This window comes from Bufo bufo, chromosome 1 (genome assembly GCF_905171765.1).
Source record: "Bufo bufo chromosome 1, aBufBuf1.1, whole genome shotgun sequence".
Taxonomy (NCBI): domain Eukaryota; kingdom Metazoa; phylum Chordata; class Amphibia; order Anura; family Bufonidae; genus Bufo; species Bufo bufo.
Window position 1 is genome coordinate 755,423,143 of NC_053389.1, and position 26,879 is coordinate 755,450,021.

A 26,879-nucleotide genomic window follows, 5' to 3' on the forward strand; every position below is an offset into this window, starting at 1 on the left:
GTAAAGAAAGGGTTAAGCAATACTCGCCTCCGTGTCTTTCATAAAATCATGACTTTACGTCATATTTTAGGAAAATCATTCAATTACATGCAATGACAACACTAATTAAATAAATAATAATAATTATACAACTATTTATGATTAAAAAATCATTAAAAACAATGAGCGTATGCTGACCAGGGAAAGCCTATAGGAAAGACGAGACGCCAGAAGACTCATCGAGTCCATTTGGACGCAATGAGTTAAGTTTCCAAATCCATTTACATTCCAATCCAGCAAGTTTCCTAGATAGGTTTCCACCACAAACATTTTGGGGTATACAATCTATCCCCCGGACCTTCAGACACTTAAGCCTCTTTCACACGAACGTGTGAGCTCCGTGGCCGTATTGCGGACCGCATTTGCAGATCCGCAATACACGGGCGCCGTTCCATGTGCATTCCGCATCACGGATGCGGACCCATTCACTTAAATGGGTCCGCAAATGGTGCGGAACGGAAGCACTACGGAAGCACTTCATGGGGTTTTCGTCCCGTACTTCTGTTCCGCAAAAAGATAGAACATGTCCTATCTTTTTGCAGATCGCGGACCCATTAAAGTGAATGGGTCCGCAATCCGCTGCGGCTGCCCCACGGTTGGTGTTCGTGCATTGCAGCCCGCAGCACGGCCAAGAGGCCTTAGGGTCACAGGCGTGATACATTTTGAAATGTTGAGTTCTGAACCTGATCTGAATGAATCTGAATATCGCCCTTGTTGCTGGCGGTGGACGGTGATACAGTTGAGTTCAGGAGGGCACCTGTTCATAAACGCCTAGCATTAAAGAGGCTCTGTCACCCGGATCAACGCTACCCTACTAGGCATATAGCCTGGTAGGATTCATGACACTGACAAAAAAGATCACTTTTTTTCTGCTGTTGGTGGTCCGGTGGTGGAGAAAAAAGGTATTGTTTTTGTTAGCGTCATCAACCCTACCTAGCACTGATCCGGGTGACAGAGCCTCTTTAATTAGTGCTTAGAGCATCAGATCGTTATGTACCCAGCCAGCTGCCGTGAGGAGGGCTCAGGCACCCCCTGGGCATTGGCCCCCTGGGAAACCTCCCTGTAGGGTCTATGACTAGAGATGAGTGAATTTTTCAAAAGTTCGATTCGGCTGATTTGCCTAATCTTACAAAAAAATTTGCTTTGTGACGAATTACTTTGTCACAAAGCGCATTTTTTTGTAAGTAGTGGGTGCAATGACAGGGAGCTGCGATAGCGCCAGTGTGAAAACAGTGTGAAATTAACATTACATTTTTTTTTATCAAACTTACCAGGTCCATTTGCTCGCGATGGACCGGCCGCTGCCATCTTGCTTGAAGATCTGGTGCGAAATCTCACGTGGCGCGAGATAACGTCATCACGTCGGTCAAACAGGATTTCGGCTGAGATCTTCAATCAAGATGGCGGCTGGCGGTGGTAAGAATGATTTTTTTTTTTTTTTTTTATACTATTTCAGGTTAAATCGATTCGCTTACACGAAGCACAAGGGAATTTGGCTTTGAGGGATTCGATTCGCTCATCTCTATCTACGACCAGTTTGCCCTGCCTGCTGGTGGGGGTTAAGGGTGAAGACCAGGGGATTCCTTAGACTCTGCACCAAGGTCTAGCCAGCATCAAGAACTGGGAAAGTTGAAGATAAGTAAACGATTAGCACATGGTCTAACTTATAAGAGAGCTGACGACATGAGCCTCACATGGTGAAGAGGGAGAAAATTATTACGCCAGGACAGGAAGTAATCTTATCACATGGCGGTGGTGCTTATACCGATTCCTCTTTGGCAGCCGGTGGCTTTGATTGCCTCAGTCCAATAAAGCCAAGAGGAAACATAGGGGGAAAATAGAGTGACTGAGGGAGGGTTTGAGAGTAATAATGCAATCTGCAGGATGGAGAACCTGATAGCATTCACCACTGGGGGTCCGGCCAGTGGAAGTTTTTGGGGATGTAGTTTGTGCTGCTGGCAGTATTTTGTGATGGACTGTGGTATTTGGCTCTATTGGGGTGGTATAATGTGCCAAGATATGGTATTGCTGGCCTCGCCTTCCATCAATTTAGACCCGACTACAAAACGGGGCCACTTTTAGTATTTTTTCCAGGGCCACTTTAAGTTCCCAGTCCACCCCTGCCTACACAGATGCCATCTTAAAGGGGTTGTCCCACAAAAAGTATTCTACAGTTTCCAAACCAGCACCTGGATCTGAATTCTTTTGTAATTGCATGTAATTAAAAATGTAGCATAGCCACAGAGTTATTCAATAAAATGTATCTGTATAGCGCCACCTGCTGTTTGTTTTTTCTTAGTTCTTTGACCTGCTCACTGAGATGGCCGCACAGTCTCAGTTTCATCCTTCAACTGCTGTCACACTCGTGTGTGGGAGGAAAAACACCACACCGAACATAGGAGGGAAAGGGGATACCGGAATAAGGCCTGGAAACTAGGGAAGGAAGATGGTCACCTCCTAGAGAAAACCCTAACTCCAGTCCTGACAGACTACCAGTATGAACAGGCCCCAAAGGAGGGCAAGTTCATACACCGGATACCTAGAATCCTATCTCACCCTATAGGACCCTGGAACTAATGTCAGGACTGAGTCTACCTGTTCCTCCAAAGGGAAGGACGAACAGGAGTCTCCCTCAGGCCTAATGACAAACAACAGAGAAAGGCAACACACATATATATATATATATATATAAACAAAATACAAAAGTGAAAGGAAACACTTATCTTCAATGAAGCTTTGGTAGCACAGGAACGCAGCCGAGAACCAAACACAAGCTAACCACAAGTCCAACAGAAGCTATAAACCGCATAGTATAGTGGGAGAAACAACAATAAATAGAGAAGGTAAAATGACCACAATAGCCACACCTGGGGAAAGAAGGTGTGGCAAGCACCAGAAACAACACAGACATCATTAGATCCAAAAGGAAAACATGTCAGATAAGACCACGTGCTGCCAGTCTCACAGATCTCCTGCCACCTGTCGCGGGAACGTCCGTATATCGCGGTACGTCTGTGACAACTCCCTCCTGAGCTTTGATAGGGAGAGCTGAGACACGCCCCCTAAGCTGTGATAGGGAGAGCTGTGACACGCCCCCTAAGCTGTGATAGGGAGAGCTGAGACACGCCCCCTTAGCTGCAGCAGAAAAGACACTCCCCTGAGCTGTCAGCTTGATATAAATCTAGCAGAGCAATGAATGGGGAGATCTCTGGATCTATGTGAGGTGCAGGGCTGGTTCTAGCTTTGTTAGAAAGAGATCGTTATGTTCTATATGATGATTTTAATTTCTTTACATTTATCATGGGTTACCCCCTTTCAATGTCAGCCACTGTACCCCCCAAACAGTGTCTGCTTCGGTGCCCTAGACAGTCAAATTACAGAGAGAAAAATACAGTGCCATGGTAAGTGTACCAGCCACAGTGTCCGCCTCTGACTTGCAGGAAGAGTGGCCACTTACGGTCCATTCACATGTCCGCAAAATGGGTCCACATCCGTTCCGCAATTTTTCAGAACAGGTGCGGACCCATTCATTTTCAATGGGGCCGCAAAAGATGCGGACAGCGCACAGTGTACTGTCCGCGTCCGCACTTCCTTTCCGCGGCCCCGGAAGAAAATAATAGAATATGTCCTATTCTTGTCCGCAGCCACGGACAAGAAAAGGCATTTCTATTAGCCTAGGTTTATTCTTCAGCGACCACACCCAGAAAGGATATGCCCGTTCTTGGTGTGGTGTCCGCACGATCTCTGTGGAAAACCGCAGCCGGCGTCCGCTCACAGTTTAGTCCCATTCAATAAGGGGTAAAACTGCAAACTGAGTACAAGATATCCGCAATCACATATGGGGCTCATTCAGACGACCGTTTTGTGGAAGATGCGCACAGCACACAGTATGTCCTATTCTTGTCCGCAACGCGGACAATATGCATTTCAATCATAAGGCCGGAATTGTGCATTCCGAAAAATGCGGAACGGACACGCAATGTAGCCTTAAACTAACTTCATTATAAAACTCTATGATACAGTCAGCTTAGTTCGCTGGAGTGGCGGTCGGCCCGGCAGACACATGGGGACACAGTTACTAAGGTACGTGCAACTATTTTTAGCATAAAATAGTCGCAAGTTCCCTTTTCTAACCGTCTGTGCGACAATATTTAGTTGAATGGTCGGTTTTATGCCATGTCTGCCAGTTGGGTATGACTTTTTTTTGGGGGGCCTGCTAGGGCGGGGACTCCTACTCCAGAAAATTTACTACCATTTAGGCCTATTGCACACGACCGTATGGCTTTTTCAGTATTTTGCGGTCCGCAAAAAAAGGATTCCGCAAAAAATACAGATTACATCAGTGTGCATTCCGTTTTTTTGCGGAATGGAACAGCTGGCCCCTAAAAGGACAGTACTATCCTTGTCCGTTATGCGGACAATAATAGGACATGCTCTATCTTTGAACGGAATGGAAAAACGGAAACAGAAGGCTTACGGAGTACCTTCTGTTTTTTTTTGCGGATCAATTTAAATGAATGGTTCCGTATACGGAAAAAAAAAAATGGAACGTAAACGGGGGAAAAAAAAGTTCATGTGCATGAGGCCCTTGGCCTTTTCTTTCCCTGTCTGTTCTGTTTTTTTTGCGGACCGTATGCGAAACCATTCACTTCAATGGGTCTGCAATAAAAACGGAAGTTACTCCGTGTACATTCCGTTTCCGTTTTTCAAAAAAATAGAACATGTCCTATTATTGTCCTCATTACAGACAAGGATAGTACAGTTCTATTAGGGGCCAGCTGTTTTGTTCCGCAAAATACGGAATACACACTGATGTCATCCTTTTTTTTTGTGGACCGCAAAATACATACGGCTGTGTGCAAGAGGCCTTACTCCTGGAAATTTACTAGTATTTTTACGCCAGGCGCAAGGATTATCACAGATACGCCTAACTCATGGCAAATCTACCGGCAGCACAACGGGGAAACTAAGACCAGCGTAAAAAGCCGGTTTTAGTAAATGTGCCTCATGGACCGTGTTCTCTGGGTTGTGTGCATTGAGCCCCTACGTTCACATCGCAGATTAGGACCACGCAGGGCGGCACTGACACGACCGCGATGGGAAAACCACAGCAGCAGGTGACCCCTGCAGGTTTTTAAACGGTTCGATAAGTCATGTGATTTTTAAAAACGGAGCTGGCCCCTGGAGCAGGGGATTGTGGCTGCGTCAGCGCCGTCCGGTGTCATCCTACCATTAGGGTAGGTTCACACAGCAGAGAATGCACAGCAGCTATTCTGAGAGTGGACGTTCAGTTTACGCGCTGCGGACATGTCTAAGGATTCAGCTCCATTCAAAGGGGCGAATACACGGGAGGCCACTGATGGCGGTTTCCGTGAAAACGCAAAAAGTTTTTTTTCTGTGGCTTTCCTATGACACAGATTCTTTCCGAAAAAGGTGCCACAGCAAAAAAAAAAAAAACACAGTGTGAACACACACTTATTGGGAACATCAGCATTAAAGGGAATATTGTGGCTAAAAAATGCTCTGATCTCATTAACCAGCGTAAGAAAAATGGAAACACAAGTTAACAATTGATATCATTTTAAGGCACGGCTTATGGTCGTCCCCACTAACACATGCCATGTCACACTGCCGGGGCCCAGTTGCTACTTTGAGCCTTTTCACGCGGCTTTCACAAGAAAAAACGCGAAAGAAAGACGTTCCCTAAAGTCATGTGATACTAGGACGCCCCTCCCCCCCACTCGGTCACATGACTGGCAAAACAGCGCGTCTCCGGCTTCTGTCCCTAGAGCCCGCCCCCAAGAAGCCCATTGGCGGATAGCACTATCCTGCTTCTCTCATTGGCTGAGACGCGCCGCGGTGACGGGGCTGGTGAAGAGCTGTGTCACCTGGAGCACTGTGGACACTTCCTGGATGTGCGGCGTCTGGGAGAGCAGGTAACTGCAGACCACATACAGGGGAGGGGGGAGACAGTAGGAAAGCGGGGGCTGTCAGCAAGCAGGGGCAGTGCTTCTGCTGGTAGTGGTTACCCAACTTTCCCAGAAACAGATACCTTAACGGGATTTTTCCAGGGCTGGTGTCTTCCTTGAACAGCGCCACCCCTATTTATGGACTGTGTCTGGTATTACACTTCAGCTCTCTGCAGTACCACACACAACCTGTGGACGCCCACTGATCAGACGTTGGTTTTATGAAGCCTCGGCACTGGAAACTACAGTGTATGGAGCAGAAGCAGAGGCGCTATACAGCTCTGGTGCACTGAAACTCAGTTCCTGTGCACTTGAATGGGAGCTGACTTGCAGTACCCCGGAACGGCCACTACACAGTGTATGGAGCTGTCTGCCTCCAGCTCTGTACACTGTATTGTTAGTGGTGCCGAGGCAGCCCAAAGTTTTATCGCTGGGTGTGTCAGACCCCAACCATTCTGATAATGATGACCTTGGATAGGTCATTAATATCTGTAGCACAGAGAACCCCTTTAATATATTGCTCTAACAATCTTTTGATTTTTCTTTTCAGACTTGATCCACTATGGCGTCCTACTTTGATGAACACAACTGTGAGCCCACAGTCCCTGAGGAGCAGTACCGTCAGAATGCCTTATTAGAGTTGGCCAGGTAAGTTAGTATACTGTGTGTGTGTGCTCATATATATGCACAAACGCACACATTTTTTGGACTATAAGATGCACTTTTACGCATGGTTTACATAAAAAAAATCAGAAGGAAAATGACATACTAGTTCAGCATTAATAATAATAATAATAATATGCTCTGTGGGTAAGTATTATTTATTCTGTGGGTGAGGAAAACCTGCTCTATCTCAGGCTAGAGACATAAAGCTGGAGATATAACCTGGCGATCTCACTCCCAACTGATTTCTAAGGGCTATGTTTTGGGCTGTATCATGGCTAGCACAATGATCCCGGGCTTCATTTAATCCCTTTCCATGTCGGGTCTTTAAAGTTGGTGCCTACTCCTCCTGTTTCACACGGTAGACACCCATGGCTAATATCCACAATCGGCAGTAATGCTGATCGTCTACATTCAGCCCCTCAGATGTTGTGGTCAAATGTGACCATGTCATTTAAGAGGCCTAAAACCCGGAAGTGTGTGATTCCAGGGGCGGGAACGCCTTCCCCGGTTGAAGATCTGGAGAGGCGTTGCTTGTAAGGCTACTTTCACATATGCGTTATTGCTGGCCAGTTTTGAGATCCAGCATGGGATCTCAAAACCACAGTAAAACGCATCTGTTTGAATAATACAACCGGTTGCATCCGTTCAGAACAGATCCGGTTGTATTATATTGAAAATTAACATACCGGATCTAGCACTAAAACCATTGTAAGTCAATGGCCGCTGGATCTATTGTTTTTTCGGGCAAGAAAAAAACAAACGGATCCGGCACCATTGAGGTACATGATTTTTTGTGCTGGATCTGGCATTTTCCGTTTTCAATGCCGCACACAAAAACACTGCTTGCAGGGTTTTTTTTGCCCGACATGAGAACACAACAAACTGGAACGGAATGCATGGGATTATAGATGATGTATACACACCCCAATAACTTAACCTAATAGCCAATAATAAAATTAAGACACATGGACACATAATATAAATGGATAAATTAGGCCACGGCCAACTTTATTAAAGAATAGCTTAACAAATGAATAAATACCATAAAACTTATTAACCACTGAATAGACCAGCCATAAGCGTGGCCTAAATACCATAAACATCTAGTCCACTTGCCACTTATGGGTGAGCAACTTTACCCTACCGGACCATGCCAACTAAACAGGCGGCATGGGCCCCACCCATAGCTATCTCAATCATCGCCTGCAAGTCCAAATTAAAGATATTTAAACCAATCTCCGAAAGATCAATCTTATAAAAATACAGGCCAGGCAAACCTCCTTCTAAGTCCATGTGTCGAAAAGAGAATCCCAAACTAGAGGCATAAAACGAGGCATGATTCTGTTTATGCGAATCCTAATTTTGTCCAAATACCGTATTTTCCGGCGTATAAGACGACTTTCTAACACTAAAAATTATTTTCAAAAGTCGGGGGTCGTCTTATACGCCGGGTATACTCAGATCCGATGGTATATTCTAACCCCCAGGCATTCCCATGGTGACGGGGACGCTTGCCTGGGGGTTAGAATATACAGGGCCCCGCCGCTCACAGGAGTATACATTTATTAACTGTAATCTGTAACTTTAACTTTAAATGAGCGCTCATGTCTTTACTAGGGTACCTTACTCTCAGCTCCGCTAACAGGCAGTGCGGGCGGCGCTCACTCACTGACGTCACGTGCCTGCTCCTCCCACTAGGTGGAGCAGGGGCGTGACGTCAGTGAGTGAGCGCCGCCCGCACTGCCTATTACCAGAGCTGAGAGTAAGGTACCCTAGTAAAGACATGAGCGCTCATTTAAAGTTAAAGTTACAGATTACAGTTAATAAATGTATACTCCTGTGAGCGTCGGGGAGGGGGATCTGTGGATGGCACTGTCATGGGGGGGGGGGGGGGGGGATCTGTGGATGGCAGTGTTTAGGGGGGATCTGTGTATGGCACTATTTGGAGGGGGTCTGTGGATGGCACTGTTATGGGGAGGGGGATCTGTGGATGGCACTGTTATGGGGAGGGGGATCTGTGGATGGCACTGTTATGGGGAGGGGGATCTGTGGATGGCACTGTTATGGGGAGGGGGAATCTGTGGATGGCACTGTTATGGGAGGGGGATCTGTGGATGGCACTGTTATGGGGAGGGGGATCTGTGGATGGCACTGTCATGGGGGGGATCTGTGGATGACACTGTTATGGGGAGGGGGATCTGTGGATGGCACTGTTATGGGGAGGGGGATCTGTGGATGGCACTGTTATGGGGAGGGGGATCTGTGGATGGCACTGTTATGGGGAGGGGGATCTGTGGATGGCACTGTTATGGGGAGGGGGATCTGTGGATGGCACTGTTATGGGGAGGGGGATCTGTGGATGGCACTGTTATGGGGAGGGGGATCTGTGGATGGCACTGTCATGGGGGGATCTGTGGATGGCACTGTTATGGGGAGGGGGATCTGTGGATGGCACTGTCATGGGGGGATCTGTGGATGGCACTGTTATGGGGAGGGGGATCTGTGGATGACACTGTTATGGGGAGTGGGATCTGTGGATGGCACTGTTATGGGGAGGGGGATCTGTGGATGGCACTGTCATGGGGGGATCTGTGGATGGCACTGTTATGGGGAGGGGGATCTGTGGATGGCACTGTCATGGGGGGGGGGATCTGTGGATGGCACTGTCATGGGGGGGGATCTGTGGATGACACTGTTATGGGGAGGGGGATCTGTGGATGGCACTGTCATGGGGGATCTGTGGATGACACTGTTATGGGGAGGGGGATCTGTGGATGACACATATAGCATAAGATGCTATATAGTGTCATCCACTGATCCCCCTCCCCATAGCAGTGTCATCCACTGATCCCCCTCCCCATAGCAGTGTCATCCACTGATCCCCCCTCCCCATAGCAGTGTCATCCACTGATCCCCCCCTCCCCATAGCAGTGTCATCCACTGATCCCCCCCCTCCCCATAGCAGTGTCATCCACTGATCCCCCCTCCCCCATAGCAGTGTCATCCACTGATCCCCCCTCCCCATAGCAGTGTCATCCACTGATCCCCCCCTCCCCATAGCAGTGTCATCCACTGATCCCCCCCCCTCCCCATAGCAGTGTCATCCACTGACCCCCCCCCCCTCCCCATAGCAGTGTCATCCACTGATCCCCCCTCCCCATAGCAGTGTCATCCACTGATCCCCCCTCCCCATAGCAGTGTCATCCACTGATCCCCCCTCCCCATAGCAGTGTCATCCACTGATCCCCCCCCTCCCCATAGCAGTGTCATCCACTGATCCCCCCTCTCCCCATAGCAGTGTCATCCACTGATCCCCCCTCTCCCCATAGCAGTGTCATCCACTGATCCCCCCCTCTCCCCATAGCAGTGTCATCCACTGATCCCCCCTCCCCATAGCAGTGTCATCCACTGATCCCCCTCCCATAGCAGTGTCATCCACTGATCCCCCTCCCCATAGCAGTGTCATCCACTGATCCCCCCTCCCCATAGCAGTGTCATCCACTGATCCCCCCTCCCCATAGCAGTGTCATCCACTGATCCCCCCTCCCCATAGCAGTGTCATCCACTGATCCCCCCTCTCCCCATAGCAGTGTCATCCACTGATCCCCCCTCTCCCCATAGCAGTGTCATCCACTGATCCCCCCCCTCCCCATAGCAGTGTCATCCACTGATCCCCCCTCCCCATAGCAGTGTCATCCACTGATCCCCCTCCCCATAGCAGTGCCATCCACAGATCCCAGTCAGTTCCCTGGACTGGAGAAGATCGTCTTGAAGACAGGGAGGGCTGGGCATTCAGGGGTAGTATTATACGGCGAGTATATCCCAAACTCTATATTTTCAGTGTAAAAGTTGGGGGTCGTCTTATACGCCCAGTCGTCTTATACGCCGGCATATACGGTACTTAAAATTCGCATAAGACAGCCACCGTAAACGAGGAACCATTTCAGAGAAGATTAGAGTCAGGAGACAACCGCCTAGTTCTCACCATGGTGCGCTTCATACAATACGCTAAATCCATAGTGCCTGCCTTACCCACATCATTGCCGCCTGCATGAAAAATAATATCAGGATCTGGATACAAGGAACGCATTTCAAGAATCGCATCCATCAGACCTTCCCAACGAAGTCCCCTAACCCCGTTCCAGTATATTCAGACTTTATCTGTGGAGCATGACAGGTTATCACCGTACGATCTCTCCAACGCTCTTCGATGGCCCCAGTGCACAAAGGAATGGCCGAAGATCCATACGGTGATTCCTGCGGAAACGCACCGCATGAAAAAACATGAAGGGATCGACGAATATACAACTGACAGCGACTAGAGGACCACCTCCCAATTTGCTTAATCAGTGACTTACTTAAACCAGACCCAGCGGCCGTGGTTGCGGCGCCTTTCCTAAAGGAGTGCGACGTGAAATTAAAATCCTCTAAACCCAATTCCTGCAAGCATTTGGACATAACCGAACGAAATTGATACTGCGTTAACGGAGAAAAATCACCATGAATAAAAAACAAAACGCCACCAGCTGGCCTAGCATGCAAATAACGTGACAACATACTTACCGGAAGAAAATTAGGAAGAAAAAACAAAACCTAATTACCATGAACATTCCCCAAAGCCAAGCCTGAACTAGAACCTCTATTCTTTGGAAGGAGCTCGCTGATCCAAAATGCGCCAAAAAACATACATGTCAAAGCCGTAGAAAAAAGTAACCCTTCACAATCCTCAATGCAAACCGAAGACTTAAAGGGCTTCTGTCAGCCCACTAAACCGTATATATATTTTTTTGCTTAATAATAACCCCTACACTGCGATTTATTCATACATAAGTAAAATAAGAATTTTGGTTCAGTAGAATTTGCTAAAACCCTATTTTTATAATATGTAAATTACCTTGCTACCAGCAAGTAGGGCGGCTACTTGCTGGTAGCAGCCGCATCCTCCGATGGTAATGACGCCCCCTCTGCTTGTTGATTGACAGGGCCAGCGGACGGGATCTTTCTCCGCTGGCCCTGCCTGTTTTCATTCAATATCTGGCGCCTGCGCCGCGGCCGTACCTATCTTCAATCGGCGCAGGCGCACTGAGAGGCGGCCACTCACTCGGCCGCTTCATCCTCAATGCGCCTGCGCCGGGTGTACATGTGACGTCATCGGCGCAGGCGCATTGAGGATGAAGCGGCCGAGTGAGTGGCCGCCTCTCAGTGCACCTGCGCCGATTGAAGATAGGTACGGCCGCGGCGCAGGCGCCAGATATTGAATGAAAACAGGCAGGGCCAGCGGAGAAAGATCCCGTCCGCTGGCCCTGTCAATCAACAAGCAGAGGGGGCGTCATTACCATCGGAGGATGCGGCTGCTACCAGCAAGTAGCCGCCCTACTTGCTGGTAGCAAGGTAATTTACATATTATAAAAATAGGGTTTTAGCAAATTCTACTGAACCAAAATTCTTATTTTACTTATGTATGGATAAATCGCAGTGTAGGGGTTATTATTAAGCAAAAAAACAAAAACGGTTTAGTGGGCTGACAGAAGCCCTTTAACACGACAGAGAGGATAACAAATTAGGGGAAATCGGGCACCTGTTATCAGGAGAAAAATGACCTTTCTTATAACCCTTCAGGATTTGCTTAACCATAAAATAATCCAATATAGCCGGAGCGCCCAAAACGCTAAGAAAAAAGGAAACACCAGCTAATACCCTCACAACCGTTGCATGGGCTAAATGTTCCTTAAAAAGGGACAAACAAAAGGCTAATGCCGAAACCTTATTTCCCACAAAAGGAGACTGATTCCTACTCTCCGCAAAACGGCACCACTTACTCCAAGAGCGAACATAATCCAACCAAGTGGCAGGAGCCACAGAAGCCTGAAGATAGGACATACAGTACAGACCAAAAGTTTGGACACACCTTCTCATTCAAGGAGTTTTCTTTATTTTCATGACTGAAAATTGTAGATTCACACTGAAGGCATCAAAACTATGAATTAACACATGTGGAATTATATTCATAACAAACAAGTGTGAAACAACTGAAAATATGTAATATTCTAGGTTCTTCAAAGTAGCCACCTTTTGCTTTGATTACTGCTTTGTACACTCTTGGCATTCTCTTGATGAGCTTCAAGAGGTAGTCCCCTGAAATGGTTTTCACTTCACAGGTGTGCCCTGTCAGGTTTAATAAGTGGGATTTCTTGCCTTTATAAATGGGATTTCTTGCCTAGGATTGCTTGCCTTTATAAATAGGATTTCTTGCCTACTGAATAGACTGTTAGCTGCTTTTTTCTTGCCATAATACAAATTCTAACAGTCTATTCAGTAGGACTATCAGCTGTGTATCCACCTGACTTCTCCTCAACGCAACTGATGGTCCCAACCCCATTTATAAGGCAAGAAATCCCACTTATTAAACCTGACAGGGCACACCTGTGAAGTGAAAACCATTTCAGGGGACTACCTCTTGAAGCTCATCAAGAGAATGCCAAGAGTGTGCAAAGCAGTAATCAAAGCAAAAGGTGGCTACTTTGAAGAACCTAGAATATTACATATTTCCAGTTGTTTCACACTTGTTTGTTATGTATATAATTCCACATGTGTTAATTCATAGTTTTGATGCCTTCATAGTCATGAAAATAAAGAAAACTCTTTGAATGAGAAGGTGTCCAAACTTTTGGTCTGTACTGTACCTAAGACCAAATCAGATTCCAAAGATACGGAGGGCACAATTTGTCAACATGCAAAATTTCTGAAACTGAAAGCGAGTCAGCAATAGAGTTATCCACACCTGGAATATGCCGTGCTTTCACCCAAACATTCAATTTCAGACAAAAAAGAACTAAATGATGTAACAATTTAACAACTAATGGACACTTTGATGATAAACAGTTAATTGCAAACAAAACCCCTTTATTATCAGTATGCAGAAAAATTCGCCTATTAGAGAAAAACCTGCCCCATAAAACCAAATACACCACAACTGGGAACAATTCCAATAGCGCAATATTAATTTGTCACACCATTCGCAATCCACAATGGATGCCATCTCGAGGCACACCAGTGACCAATCCAGTAAGCTCCAAACCCACAAGAACCTGCCGCATACTTAAACAATTCCAGAGAAAGAGCCGAGACAAAATCTTCTTGCCAATAGGAACAACCGTTATACTGCTAAAAAAATTCCAACCACATAGATAAATCTTCCTTAAATGAAAAACCGGATTACGCACTCCAGAGATCTTAGCAGCCAACTGCCGTCAGAAAACGCGACCCATCGTCATGACTCTAGAAGCAAATGCCAAAAGACCCAACACGGGCTGTATTTCCTTTACAGTAGCTTTCTTTCTACCTAACAAGACAGTTATAGCAGAGCATGTTTTTTCCACCTTGACCAAAGGAAGACAGAACACACCTTTCACCGAGTCAATAACTATGCCCAAGTACTCTAAACAATTGACAGGATAAACCGTCTTATCAACCGCTAAAAGGAACACCAAACTCTGAACAAATAGAAACAAAGGAATCTAACAACTCGGAACAAACCAAAGAGTCAACCGGACCAATAAACAAAAAATTATCCAAATAATGCGTTACTGCTCCCCACATGTTGCGCACAGCAACCGCCTATTCGAGAAATGAAGAGAAAACTTCAAAAATAAAAAAAAGATAAGTGTCTCCCCTTGAGGTGTTCGTTATCAAAATAAAAGGAACCTTGAAACTGAAAACCTAGTGAACTAAAAGCAGACGGATCCACTGGCAACAAACGGAAGGCCAACCGAATGTCCGCTTTGGCCAATAAGGCCCCTTTGCCAAAACGACGCACCAGAGCCACTGCGGAATCATATGTAGCGTACTTAACCGGACACAATGCCTTATCATTTAGCGATGCCCCATAGGGAAAACACAAATGATGAATCAAACGGTAGGCGTTGGGCTCCTTTTTAGGTACAACATCCAATGGAGAAAGACGAAAGTTCCCAAAAGGATGGAATGGGGAAGGACCAGCGATTCTATCCAATGCCAACTCCTTCATCAACTTGGCCTGCACTACCTGCGGGAACTGCGTAACCGAAGATAAATTATTTACCCACTCACAACCCACCCCCGAAAATGGTGGTAAGCAAAAACCTACCGCAAAACTTTCAAGAAGTAGCTCCGCCATCTTGCGATTTGGATAACGCTCTAGCCACGGACACATGGTCTCCAGTTTTTACCGGCGTCTAAGCTTTTTGTCACAAATTCCTTGGTAGATGGCTGAGTGGGTAAATTTGCTCTTTTAAAACTCGTGCCGATATCTACAGGAGGAAGGCCATCGACACTGAGCCTCATCAAACGCAAAGCAGGTGCCCTTCCTCAACATAGGGGACTGCAGGACAGACAAATGCGGCTGCTGCTTAGGGGCAGAAAAGGACGGCTGCTGCGGCACTAATAAATTAAGCCACAAACCCACATCATTTATGCCCCAACGCATACTAGGATATACAGACAGCCGTTGTCTAACACCCTCATCATATGTAAACCACCCAATTATCTAAGTGCTGAGGCAGTCCTGAACATCTTTGAGGGAACTTCTCTCCCATCACGCAAAAAAATGTACAATAAGCCTGAAACCAATTAAAAGTCCAAGGAATCGGACGCCTCCTATCCTCATACTTCTCTAATTTAAGTACAAACTCCTTGGATGCAGGCAATAAAGATAGAATGTCGACAAATTAATTTCTCCATATCTTCTCTTTTACCGACATGGACAAATGAAAGCCTAAAGGGGAAATATCACACGGGAGCGACTCCTTATAACACGCCTCTGCCACCCCTCTTTTCCTTGATACCAATGGTAAAGGGACGGAATCTTCACTATCTAAGTCCTGTCCCTCCCTCTGCTCTCCCAGCCGCCAAGCGTCAACGACCTCCTCAGCCAAAGCAGCCGGTCTAGCAGGTGGAGGCAAATCTTGCAAAGAGGACACGGAGGCCAGCACAGGGGCTAGACCATTTTGGCACTCGCCACCAGATGCTGCCTTCGTCCGGACCTCGGCAGGAGACAAATCCACTGGAAGCAAGGATGGATCTTCATGGCACGCACCCACGAGCTGCTCAACCCCAGAGTGGGGGGCTGCCGGTCGGGACGCTGCACCTGTGGAACCCGACTCCCGTGCTGCCGGTTTTTGCGATTGCGAGACGCAGCCCGCGGCTCTAACAATCTTCCACCCTCCTGACAGGCCATCTGGGATCCCTTCTGCCGAGAAGGACCACTGGAACAAACGGGCTGGAAGCAGTTTGCGGAGGACGCTGATTCTCTGTGCACCCCCGGAAGTAACATCAGGCTCCCACTGCAATTTCCGGTCCGGGCCTCTGACGCAGGCCGCTTCTCGCCTCTGCTCATCTCCACGATAGACCTGGAAGGAGAGGGAGAAAAACGTGCGCGCTGCCTCCTCTCCCTCTGCAAGGAGCACAGCGCAGGTAACACTGATGTGGGGCCCGCATCCACAGCCGCTTCCACCGACGATTCCCCAACCTCCACCGCACCGCCGGGCTCCGACACCATTGGGAAAAATCATAATCCCATGCAGATCCCTCCACATAGGATTTTCGGGATCTTTACATTCTGGTTCACCCCGTACCGTTCAGTTCAGTTTTATCCCTATTGACAATGAATGGGGATAAAACTGAAGCGTTTTCCTTGAGTTTTGAGATCTGCCGGATCTCAAAACTGGAAAGGAAAAGCGTAGATGTGAAAGTAGCCTCGGTAATGAGCCAGAGCCTGTACTAGGCTTCTAGGTTCATTACTTTTATATTACAACTCAGGCCAGCCGGTGGCAGCACTGAAATATAATATAGTAATATCTGTATTGGATAATGGCGAAAATTCCATTACTCTATACAAATTGCAATATGATGATTTCAAAGTAAAAAGTTTTAAAACGTATAAAGAAAATATCGTGACTGGTGTAACGGAAAGAAAATGGCCAATTCGACGTTTTTTTTTTGTTTTGTTTTTTTTTCATCACTGAGGCCACTGAGACTAAAAAGATCTTACAAAACAAAACACAAGAAACGTAAAAAAGCAAACAAACCAAAAAAACAATTGCTTATAGCTTCCTGGATGCTGGAGCGTGCTGAAGATGGATCTATATAGCTCCCATTAAAGAGTCACCGTGCTTTCACACAATTTCATTTAATTTAATAGAGAATAGTATAAATAGCAGCTTTTTTTTATCACTTCATGTAAAAAATATGCCTGCAACCACCTGGGAAAAAAAGTCACGGCGACTAGGGGTCTCCCTTCCACCTAATTTACAGTTCGTGCTTTTTGTCAGACAAGATCCGTCCCTAGTAACGTAGAACTGCTTATCTTTTCTGTGAGCTGTCGAGCTGAAAACATACAAAGTGGGGAAATAAGGGAAAGGACACCCCAGAGGTGCAGTGCTTGCAGATTCCACAGGAGAGCGAAACCACCTGCTTCTTTGTGAAATGCATCTAACTGTGCAGCTGAAACAGGGAGTAATATGTGCAAGATATTAAGGAAGCCCAAAAACGCCTGCTCCTTCTCAGTTATGAGTCTACAAAGTAGCACAGCCATTATGCAAACTTTTTTTGAAAACTCAGATACGCTTTAAACTCCCCTCCCAAGTGGTGAGTGTGAATGAGAGCGCCCCCTTAACAGCCCAGGGAATGCAGATGCCAGGCTTGAGAAAAGATGCTGCTGTAAGTATGAATGCTGTATGTGCAGCCATAGTTACTGACTAGCATCAGGGCCGTCTTTACCAAGAGGCAAAAGGGGCAGCTGCCCCGGGCCCAGTTGCCCAAGGCAGCTGCCTCTTGAGCCCTGCTAGCCACTGCCCCGGGTGTCAGGCTGTCAGCTACACAGGGGGTGCTGCCATGCCTGCCGGCACTGAGTCCAGCCAGCGTACTGTGAAAGCTGTGATCTAGTCTAGGACCTTAGATGACATCATCACCATGTGACCAGTAACCTAGCAATATTACTGGTCACATGGCTATGAGGTCATCACAGGTCCTACCAGGAGTGTTGCAGGAGAAGTTTGGAGCTTTTTTGTGTGAAGATTACATCAGAAAAAGGTGACAGGGGCTGTTATGCTAATATACTGTAAACTACTGTATAGTGGGGTGCTGTATACTGTGTGGGGGGCCTGTATAGTGTGGGGGGGGCTATACTGCTTTACTATATACTGTGGGGTACTGTATAGTGTGGGGTGCTATACTGCATACTGTGTGGTGCTGTATACTATAGGGTGCCATACTGCATACTGTGGGTTGCTGTATACTATAGGGTGCTATACTGCATACTGTGGGGTGCTGGGGTGCACTGTAACAATAGGGTGAGCCGAGCCCTGGTCTCCTTCCTGCAGAGCGGTGCCCACTTCCAGCCTGAGCCCAGCTGCCCAGAGCACTGATCCTGAGCCGCTGGAGTCTTCAGAACTGGAAGTATTTACAGTCATTCACTGGACTCTATCAGATGTGTGGATTTTTTGTGTGTTGTGGTGGAGGGCGTGATTGCCTGCTAAGGTGTGGGAAGGCGGGATCCAGGGGGCCCAAGTAAATTTTTGCCCAGGGTCCAATCAATATTAAAGACGGCCCTGACTAGCATTGTGTAGTAGGGTGGTGAGTGTATATTCCTGGTATTAGACTTTGTATAATAGACTCGACTGCTCCATTCAGTAAACCTCAGCCCCTTCTTCCTTTTTGCTAAGTAAATAGAAATTTTTAAATTCTTGGGGCTTTTCCTATTTCTTCAGTTCCAGTTATCATAAATCTCGCTGTGAACTGATTGGCAGTGTTGTTTAGATGGAGCGGGATTTCATATCCTTCCTTCCTCTTGACCTTGTGCTCTGGGAACCATAAGGCTGCTCAAAACTACATTAAAAACTGCATTGAAATGTTTAACCATGTGTTTTGCTGCAGTGATTTCTGAGTGTCTTTTCAGTACCTTTCTATTTGAAATGATTGCTGGCAAAAACAGCATCTAAAACCTCCATCATAAATCTTAAAAACTCTTCAGTTTTTACCATGATTTTTGACTGCACAGTAAAAATGCTTTATGTAAATGTATCCTAGCAAATATTACATTTAATAAATAATATATTAGTATTTAGCATGCCCCCCCCCCCCCCCCCGTAGTGCCCCCAGTTTTTGGCATGGCCCTCTCTGTAGTGCCCCTAGTATTTAGCATGGTCCCCTTCTGTAGTGCTCCTAGTATTTTGCGTGCCCCCAGTATTTAGCATGGTGTCCCTGGTATTTAGCATGGTGCCCCTAGTATTTAGCATGGCCCCCCTCTGTAGTGCCCCCAGTATTTACCATGACCCCTCTCTCTAGTGTCCCCTGTACTGCCATGAAAGAAAACCCACCTGACTCCAGCTTCATGAAAATGTCTCTAGATCAGTAGTGTCTGATATAAGAACTGTAGCTTCCAGAATGCAAATTACAGAACACCCTTGAACAAGCAGGGATTGCTGTAGAATTTGAGCACTGAATAGGTGAATTGAGAGAGAGCCAGCAGAATCGTGATTGCAGCTCTGACCAAGAATGGTTTAATGATTTCTAGCGTCTCTCGGCTTCAGACCTCTCATAAGTGACCATTAATACTGCCGCATTTTTTATTCTGCATTATGGCTGCAAAATCCAGACTCCCCCCGACAGTTTGAATGAACTGAACTTAGATCAGCAAAGCATCCTATTATGATCAGAGTCTGGGTCATGGGGGGCGCCTAAAAGAGGCTTAATATGGGGATTTTTACCTATAGCGAAAGCCATTCAGCTCCTGATATGTGACTCTATTTACTTGGCATTGTCGTCTTACAATTTTCGCTGAGTAAATAAATTTTTTGGAACTTTTACCCTAAGGCGCCAAAGTCTCTTTTCATTGCCAGTCTCTGCTGTGCTCCCAGCAATGATCAAAGTTATAACCTAGGAGCTCTAGTACTGCAAGGAAAATATCCCGCTCAACATGACCCATACATGCAGCTGGACATGGCAGGAGGGGATTAAGCAAGAACTGGAAGTAGTCTAAGGGGTGGGAGGGGGGCAAATTCTTCAGTCATCGCTTTCCTAAAGGTCTTAATTTATCTGTTTTCCCCATCTTACAGCTTCTTAAAGGAGATATCCCATGCTTAATGTAAAAAAATGAGAATTTGACATCATATAACACATGACAACCTCTTTTGAACAAAGCTAGAACCAGCCCTGTACCTCACATGGATCCAGAGATCTCCTCATTCATTGCTCTGCTAGATTTATATCAAGCTGACAGCTGGGGGGCTCAGGGGGTGTGTCTCAGCTCTCCCTATCACAGCTCAGGAGGCGTGTCTCAGCTCTCCCTATCACAGCTCAGGGGGTGTGTCTCGGCTCTCCCTATCACAGCTCAGGAGGCGTGTCTCGGCTCTCCCTATCACAGCTCAGGAGGCAGATTAAGGATGAAACTGAGCATGTGCAGCCATCTCAGTGAGCAGGTCGAAGAAATAAGAAAAAAAAAACAGCAGGTGGCGCTATACAGATACATTTTATTAAATAACTCAGAGGCTATACTATATAAGTTTTTAATTAAACTCGATTTACAAAAGTATTCGGATCCAGGTGCTGGTTTGAAAGATGTAAAATATTTTTCATAGGACAACCCCTTTAAGGATTGTCAGCTTTCTGTTGGTATTGCTATGTCTTTGCTGAGCTCTTATTATCTTGTTTCTGTTCAGGAGTCTTCTTAGTGGGATGGATATTGACATCGGAGGTATGGATGTAACAGACTGGGACCATAGACTGCCCCCGCCGGCTGCCAAAAAAGTGGTAGAAAACTTGCCAAGAGTTACGGTGTCTGCAAAGCAAGCAGGTAAGAAAATCATCAGAAGCTTCTGTCACCTCATATGTACATTAGGCCTGGTTCACATGGTCATATTAAAAATTCTCCCAATACATGGAGGTTTTTTAATCCGACAGTGAGGTCTGTATGCCCGAGTAGGGCACGGACCTGGAGACCAGAGCAGTGTGTGCCCTTAGTTTCTGTGCACAGACCAAGGGGACAAGATGGAGGGGTGAATAGCACCATTTACTTCTGTGGGTCCTTGTGACTTCTGTGCGCAGTGGAAGAAAGATACAGGCGTCGGAATCGGGCCCTAGGGGTAAACAGCAGATCACACTGAACAGGTTCTGAAGGTGACCATACACATTAAGGCCCCATTCACACGTCCCCATTCACACGATTCAGAAGTGAATCCAGCCAGCAAAGGAGGCAATATGGACAATCGCAATACATTAGTAAGGCCCCTTTCACATGAACGATACTGATTGGCTCTGGATGCGTTCAGTGAAACTCGCACCATTTTGCAAGCAAGTTCAGTCAGTTTTGTTTGCGATTGCGTTCAGTTTTTTCTGCGCTGGAGCAATGTGTTTTTCACGAGCGTGATAAAAAACTGAAACAACATCTCTTAGCAACCATCAGTGAAAAACGCATTGCATCCGCACTTGCTTGCGGATGCAACGCGTTTTTCACTGAAGCCCCATTCACTTCTATGGGGCCAGGGCTGCGTGAAAAACGCAGAATATAGAACATGCTGCGTTTTTCACGCATGTACATGGACCCACTGAAATGAATCGGTCAGGATTCAGTGCGGGTGCTATGCGTTCATTTCACGCATGGCACCTGCAACTGCCTAAGGCCTCTTTCACACGAGCGTGTCCGGATAAGGTCCGGATGCGTTGCGGCAAACTCGCGCGAGTAGGTACGCAATTGCAGTCAGTTTTGATTGCGTTCCGTTGTTCAGTTTTTATCGCGCGGGTGCAATGTGTTTTGCACGCGCGTGATAAAAAACTGAATGTGGTACCCAGACCCGAACTTCTTCACAGAAGTTCAGGTTTGGGTTCAAGGTTGTGTAGATTGTATTATTTCCCCTTATAACATGGTTATAAGGGAAAATAATAGCATTCTGAATACAGAATGCATAGTAAAATAGCGCTGGAGGGGTTAAAAAAAAAAAAAAATTTAACTCACCTTAGTCCACTTGTTCGCGCAGCCGGCATATCTTCTGTCTTCTTTTGTGAGGAATAGGACCTTTTGATGACGTCACTGCGTCCATCACATGGTCCATCACATGGTCCATCACATGGTCCATCACATGGTCCATCACATGATCCATCACCATGGTGATGGATCATGTGATGAACGCAGTGATGTCATCAAAGGTCCTATTCATCACACAACAAGATAGAAGAGATGCCGGCTGCGCGAACAAGTGGATTAAGGTGTTATATTATTTTTCTTTCTTTTTTTTTTAACCCCTCCAGCCCTATTGTACTATGCATTCTGTATTCAGAATGCTATTATTTTCCCTTATAACCATGTTATAAGGGAAAATAATAATGATCGGGTCCCCATCCCGATCGTCTCCTAGCAACCGTGCGTGAAAATCGCACCGCATCCGCACTTGCTTGCGGATGCTTGCGATTTTCACGCAGCCCCATTCACTTCTATGGGGCCTGCGTTGCGTGAAAAACGCACAAAATAGAGCATGCTGCGATTTTCACGCAACGCACAAGTGATGCGTGAAAATCACCGCTCATGTGAACAGCCCCATAGAAATGAATGGGTCCGGATTCAGTGCGGGTGCAATGCGTTCAACTCGCGCATTGCACCCGCGCGGAAATCTCGCTCATGTGAAAGGGGCCTAAGTGCCTTGTACTAACTTTCTCAGCATGATAAATGCCATTTGCTGAAGTGAGACAGCCCCTTTAAAAAACGTCATCCACACGCTGCAGGAATTTTTTTTGCCACTAAATTGACCTGCGGTGCGGATTTTAAATCCATGTCTATTTATGTTTGGATTTTTTTTTGTAATGCAGAGGGTTAAATCTGCGACAACCCAGCAGCATTTCCACTATGAATACCAACTGCTGCGGATCTTGCTGCGGTGGCGTCCCGGCAGATACAGCAAATCTGCAGTAGACCCGTCACATGTGGACGTACCCGTAGAATGCAAAACTTCTAAAAGGTGACATGCCCATCAAGGCCACCCAGTCATGAAAGTGTTAAAAGTGGGATTCCTGTGAAGAGTGTACCAGCATAACGGGAGTAACGGGCGTCTTGTTAATCCATTGGTCTGTATATTGTACAGATGCCGGCCTGAAGTGTCCGGTGTGTCTGCTGGAGTTTGAGGAGGATGAGACGGTGCGGCAGCTGCCCTGCGAACACCTCTTCCATTCCGCCTGCATCCTGCCCTGGCTTGGAAAGGTGAGGCGATTTTAGCATTTCTTTTAGAAGAATAATAGAGGGTTGTAATGTGATGGGCATACCCCAAAAATCTGAATTATTATTGTAAATGTTTTAACAGAAACAAGTGACACCAGGTGAGGCTGAAATATTACCCCCTTTAACTGGGTGCACGCCCTTCACGGCCATGCCCAGGTGGACCCGGCGATCAGATGATCCTTGGGACGCTGCATTGTACATTTCCAGCTGCTTTGGGTCGACTGTGGACGTGGCCTTTTTGATTGCTAGAGTCTAAGTCTACTTTCACACTCGCGTTTTGACTTTCCGTTCAGGGCTCTCAGGAGCGGTCCAAAACGGATCCGTTTGCATTCTGAATGGAAAAGGATCCGCTCAGAATGCATCCGTTTGGCTCCGTTCAGTCACCATTCCACTTTGGAGACGGACACCAAAACACTGCTTGCAACTGAAACTGAGCCAAACGGATCCGTTTTGACTGACACAATAGAAAACGGATCCGTCCTCCATTGGCTTTCAATGCTGTTCAAGACGGATCCGTCTCGGCTATGTTACAGATAATACAAACGGATCCGTTCTGAACGGATGCAGACAGTTGTATTATCTGAACGGATCTGTCTGTAGTAGTGATAGTAGCCTAAGGCACCAGCCAAACTGTGCCCAGTTGTACCCGCCCATGCCACTTATGCTTTTTTTTAGTTTTCTGCAAAAAAATCTAAAAAATTTATCTGAATCAAGGAAAAGACTAAGCAGACATTTATGTAACGATAAGGTTGAAGGAGTTTTCTGGATATTTAATATTGATGACCTACCTATCTTCAATATCAGCGGGGGGGGGGGGGGGGTCTAACACCTGGCACCCCCGCCAATCATCTGAGCACTGCAGCCTCCTCGAAGTGTCGTCCGTTGGATGGCGGTTGTGCTTGGTATTTCAGCTCGTCCCCATTCCCTTAAATGGGACTGAGTTGCGTCTAGGCCATTTGACCGATGAACGGGACGTCAGAGGTTGCAGTGCTCTCCACGGCCTCCAGATGATGGACAAGTGTGTCGGGAGTTGGACGCCCTCCGATCTGATATTGATGACCTGTCCTGAGGATAGGTCATCAATATCAAAATCTCAGACAACCCCTTTAAAGGCAATACTGACCAATCAGATTTCAGTATTCCTCTGTAACTGTTAGTGTATGACTAATAATACTACTTTATTTCCTACAGACAAATTCCTGTCCGCTGTGCAGAGATGAACTGCCTACAGATAGCCCAGAATATGAAGAATACAAACAGGAGAAGGTAACAAGGGTGGAAAGCGAGGTTGCAGGGGTGGGATTCATACTTGTGCCCCCTGTTTCTTAATAACATGCACTTAGTAGGTGACAGATGTAGGAGTATGACTGCGGGTTTATTTGTAGCCTGTTGCAGTGGTTTAGTAGCTACACATGCTATTCAGGGTCTGGGAGGACCCCTAAGGTCATGGTTGTCACCAAGCTTCTATTAGGCCATATTCACATACGCATGTTGGATTTGCAATAGACATATTCAGCATATTCTAGCAGGATTTAAAGGAGTTGTATGGGATTGGAAAAACATGGCTGCCTTCCATGGGTTCTGTCTGGTATTTCAGCTCTGCTCCATTGAAGTGAATGGGAATGCAAAACCACACACAACCCATGGATAGGGGAGGTGCTGTTTTCGGAAGAAATAAGCCATGTTTTTCCTAATACCAGGGCATCCCCTTTAAGTGTTGAACACGGCCTGAGATCGTTTATTGTAGAAGGAAATAGTCTCCGTCTTGAATCTTTTGTCCCCTGTGCTGACGTATGGTTGTCACTGTCTGTTACAGGCAAGAAGACAGCAGAGAGAACACAGACTGGAGCATCTCCATGGAGCCATGTACACATGACCTCCCTTCATACTGGTCTAACGCGTCTTACACACCACTGGAGCTTCCAGCGCAGCTAGAACAGGTCCCCGGGCGGCTGCACCCAGCGGAGCTCAAACATGGCATTCCGTCTGAGGCCAGATCTGGGAACATCATATGTTTTATTCAGTCTTCTGAATTTTTTATTTTTTTTATTCAAAATTCACCCCTTCCAGAAATCGGAGTAGTGTTTTATATAAAGTGACACAGGGATGGGTAATAATAAAGTGACCCGGCTGTTGTCTACAGAGTGCTCCTATGTATATAGACCTAATCGTACAGCACAGGCTGGTGAAGGCCCTTCACTTGTCTAATGTTTAGCATGATATGATTGGCACCATAAGGGGGTCGTGCCCATAGATGTTGATCCACAGTAACTGCACGCGGAATACCACGCCTCTATGTCCAACAGGAAGCACAGGTATAAGTGCAGTACTCTGCGGCTTGGCTAAAACACATCCTAACCGGCTAGTTGGGAACCAGGTCCTTAAAAACAGTAAGGCTGAGTTCACACGGGCGAGATTTCCGCGTGGGTGCAATGCGGGAGGTGAACGCATTGCACCCGCACTGAATCTGGACCCATTCATTTCTATGGGGCTGTGCACATGAGCGGTGATTTTCACGCATCACTTATGCATTGCGTGAAAATCGCAGCATGCTCTATATTGTGCGTTTATCACGCAACGCAGGCCCCATAGAAGTGAATAGGGCTGAGTGAAAATCGCAAGCATCCGCAATCAAGTGCGGATGCGGTGCGATTTTCACGCATGGTTGCTAAGATGACAGTCTATTCACTGTATTATTTTCCCTTATAACATGGTTATAAGGGGAAATAATAGCATTCTTTAATACAGAATGCTTAGTAGGTGGTCAATTGAGGGTTAAAAAATAATTAACTCACCTTCTCCTCTTGATCGCGTAGCTGCCGGTCTCTTCTTACTTCTTTAATCATGAGCTGCCGGCTAAAGGACCTGTGGTGATGTCATATCACATGGTCCAATCACATTGATGGACCATGTGATTGGACGTCACCACATGGATGGACCATGTGATTGGACGTCACCACATGTCCTTTAGCCGGCAGCTCATGATTAAAGTAGTAAGAAGAGACCGGCAGCTACGCGATCAAGAGGAGAAGGTGAGTTAATTATTTTTTAACCCTCAATTGACCACCTACTAAGCATTCTGTATTAAAGAATGCTATTATTTTCCCTTTATAACCATGTTATAAGGGAAAATAATAACATCTACACAACACCGAACCCAAACCTGAACTTCTGTGAAGAAGTTCGGGTCTGGGTACCAGTCAGTTTTTTATCACGCGCGTGCAAAACGCATTGCACCCGCGCGATAAAAACTGAACAACAGAACGCAATCAAAACTGGCTGCAATTGGGTACCTACTCGCGCGGGTTTGCCACAACGCATCCGGACACGCTCATGTGAACTCAGCCTTAGGCCTCATGCACATGGCTGTTTCTGTGCACCCACCATGCACCTGCTGTCTGCAGACCCATTCACTTGGATGCAGTCGGCGATCTGCATACAACAGTCTGCACCGCAAAAACAAAGTAGTTCACGCGCTACTTTTTTGCGGTGCGGAGGCATGGACAGAAAACCTATGGCAGCACTAGGTGAGCTTCCAATCCATGCCTCCATTCCACACCGGATTGCGGACCTGTCCGACACGCGGGACTCCCACCGATCAGCTGTTTGAGAAGTCAATGGCCTTCCTGTGAGCGCTGCAACCTTCTCACAGCTGTTCATCAGTCACGTCACCTAGGTGCAACTCATAGAAGTGAACGGGGCGGAGCGCGATACCAAGCACAGCCGCTCTACAATGCATGGCGCAGAGAGAAGGCAGCACGCTCACAGGAGCCCCGGTGCCTTCTCATCCAGCTGATTTGTGGGGGTTTCGGACCCCCACCGATCAGATACTGGATGGTCTATCCATAGGATACGTCATCGGTATAAAAAGCCTGGAAAACCCTTTTTAAGTTTTGAAATTTCACCTCTATTTTCCTTTAATTGTTGTGGAACACCTAAAAGGTTAACAATGTTTCTAAAGTCAG

The 26,879-nt window shown here is 46.7% G+C and overlaps 1 protein-coding gene across 1 annotated transcript; it reads left to right on the forward strand.

Annotated features, from left to right (window-relative positions):
* Nucleotides 1-5,878: 5,878 nt before the first annotated feature.
* RNF181 (ring finger protein 181) lies at nucleotides 5,879-25,054 on the forward strand. The gene is made up of 6 exons (XM_040414524.1): nucleotides 5,879-5,975; nucleotides 6,559-6,656; nucleotides 20,369-20,502; nucleotides 22,781-22,896; nucleotides 24,106-24,180; nucleotides 24,731-25,054. The coding sequence occupies exons 2-6, from the start codon at nucleotides 6,571-6,573 to the stop codon at nucleotides 24,788-24,790; spliced, it is 471 nt and encodes a 156-aa protein (XP_040270458.1). The 5' UTR covers nucleotides 5,879-5,975; nucleotides 6,559-6,570; the 3' UTR covers nucleotides 24,791-25,054.
* The last annotated feature ends 1,825 nt before the right edge of the window (nucleotides 25,055-26,879 follow it).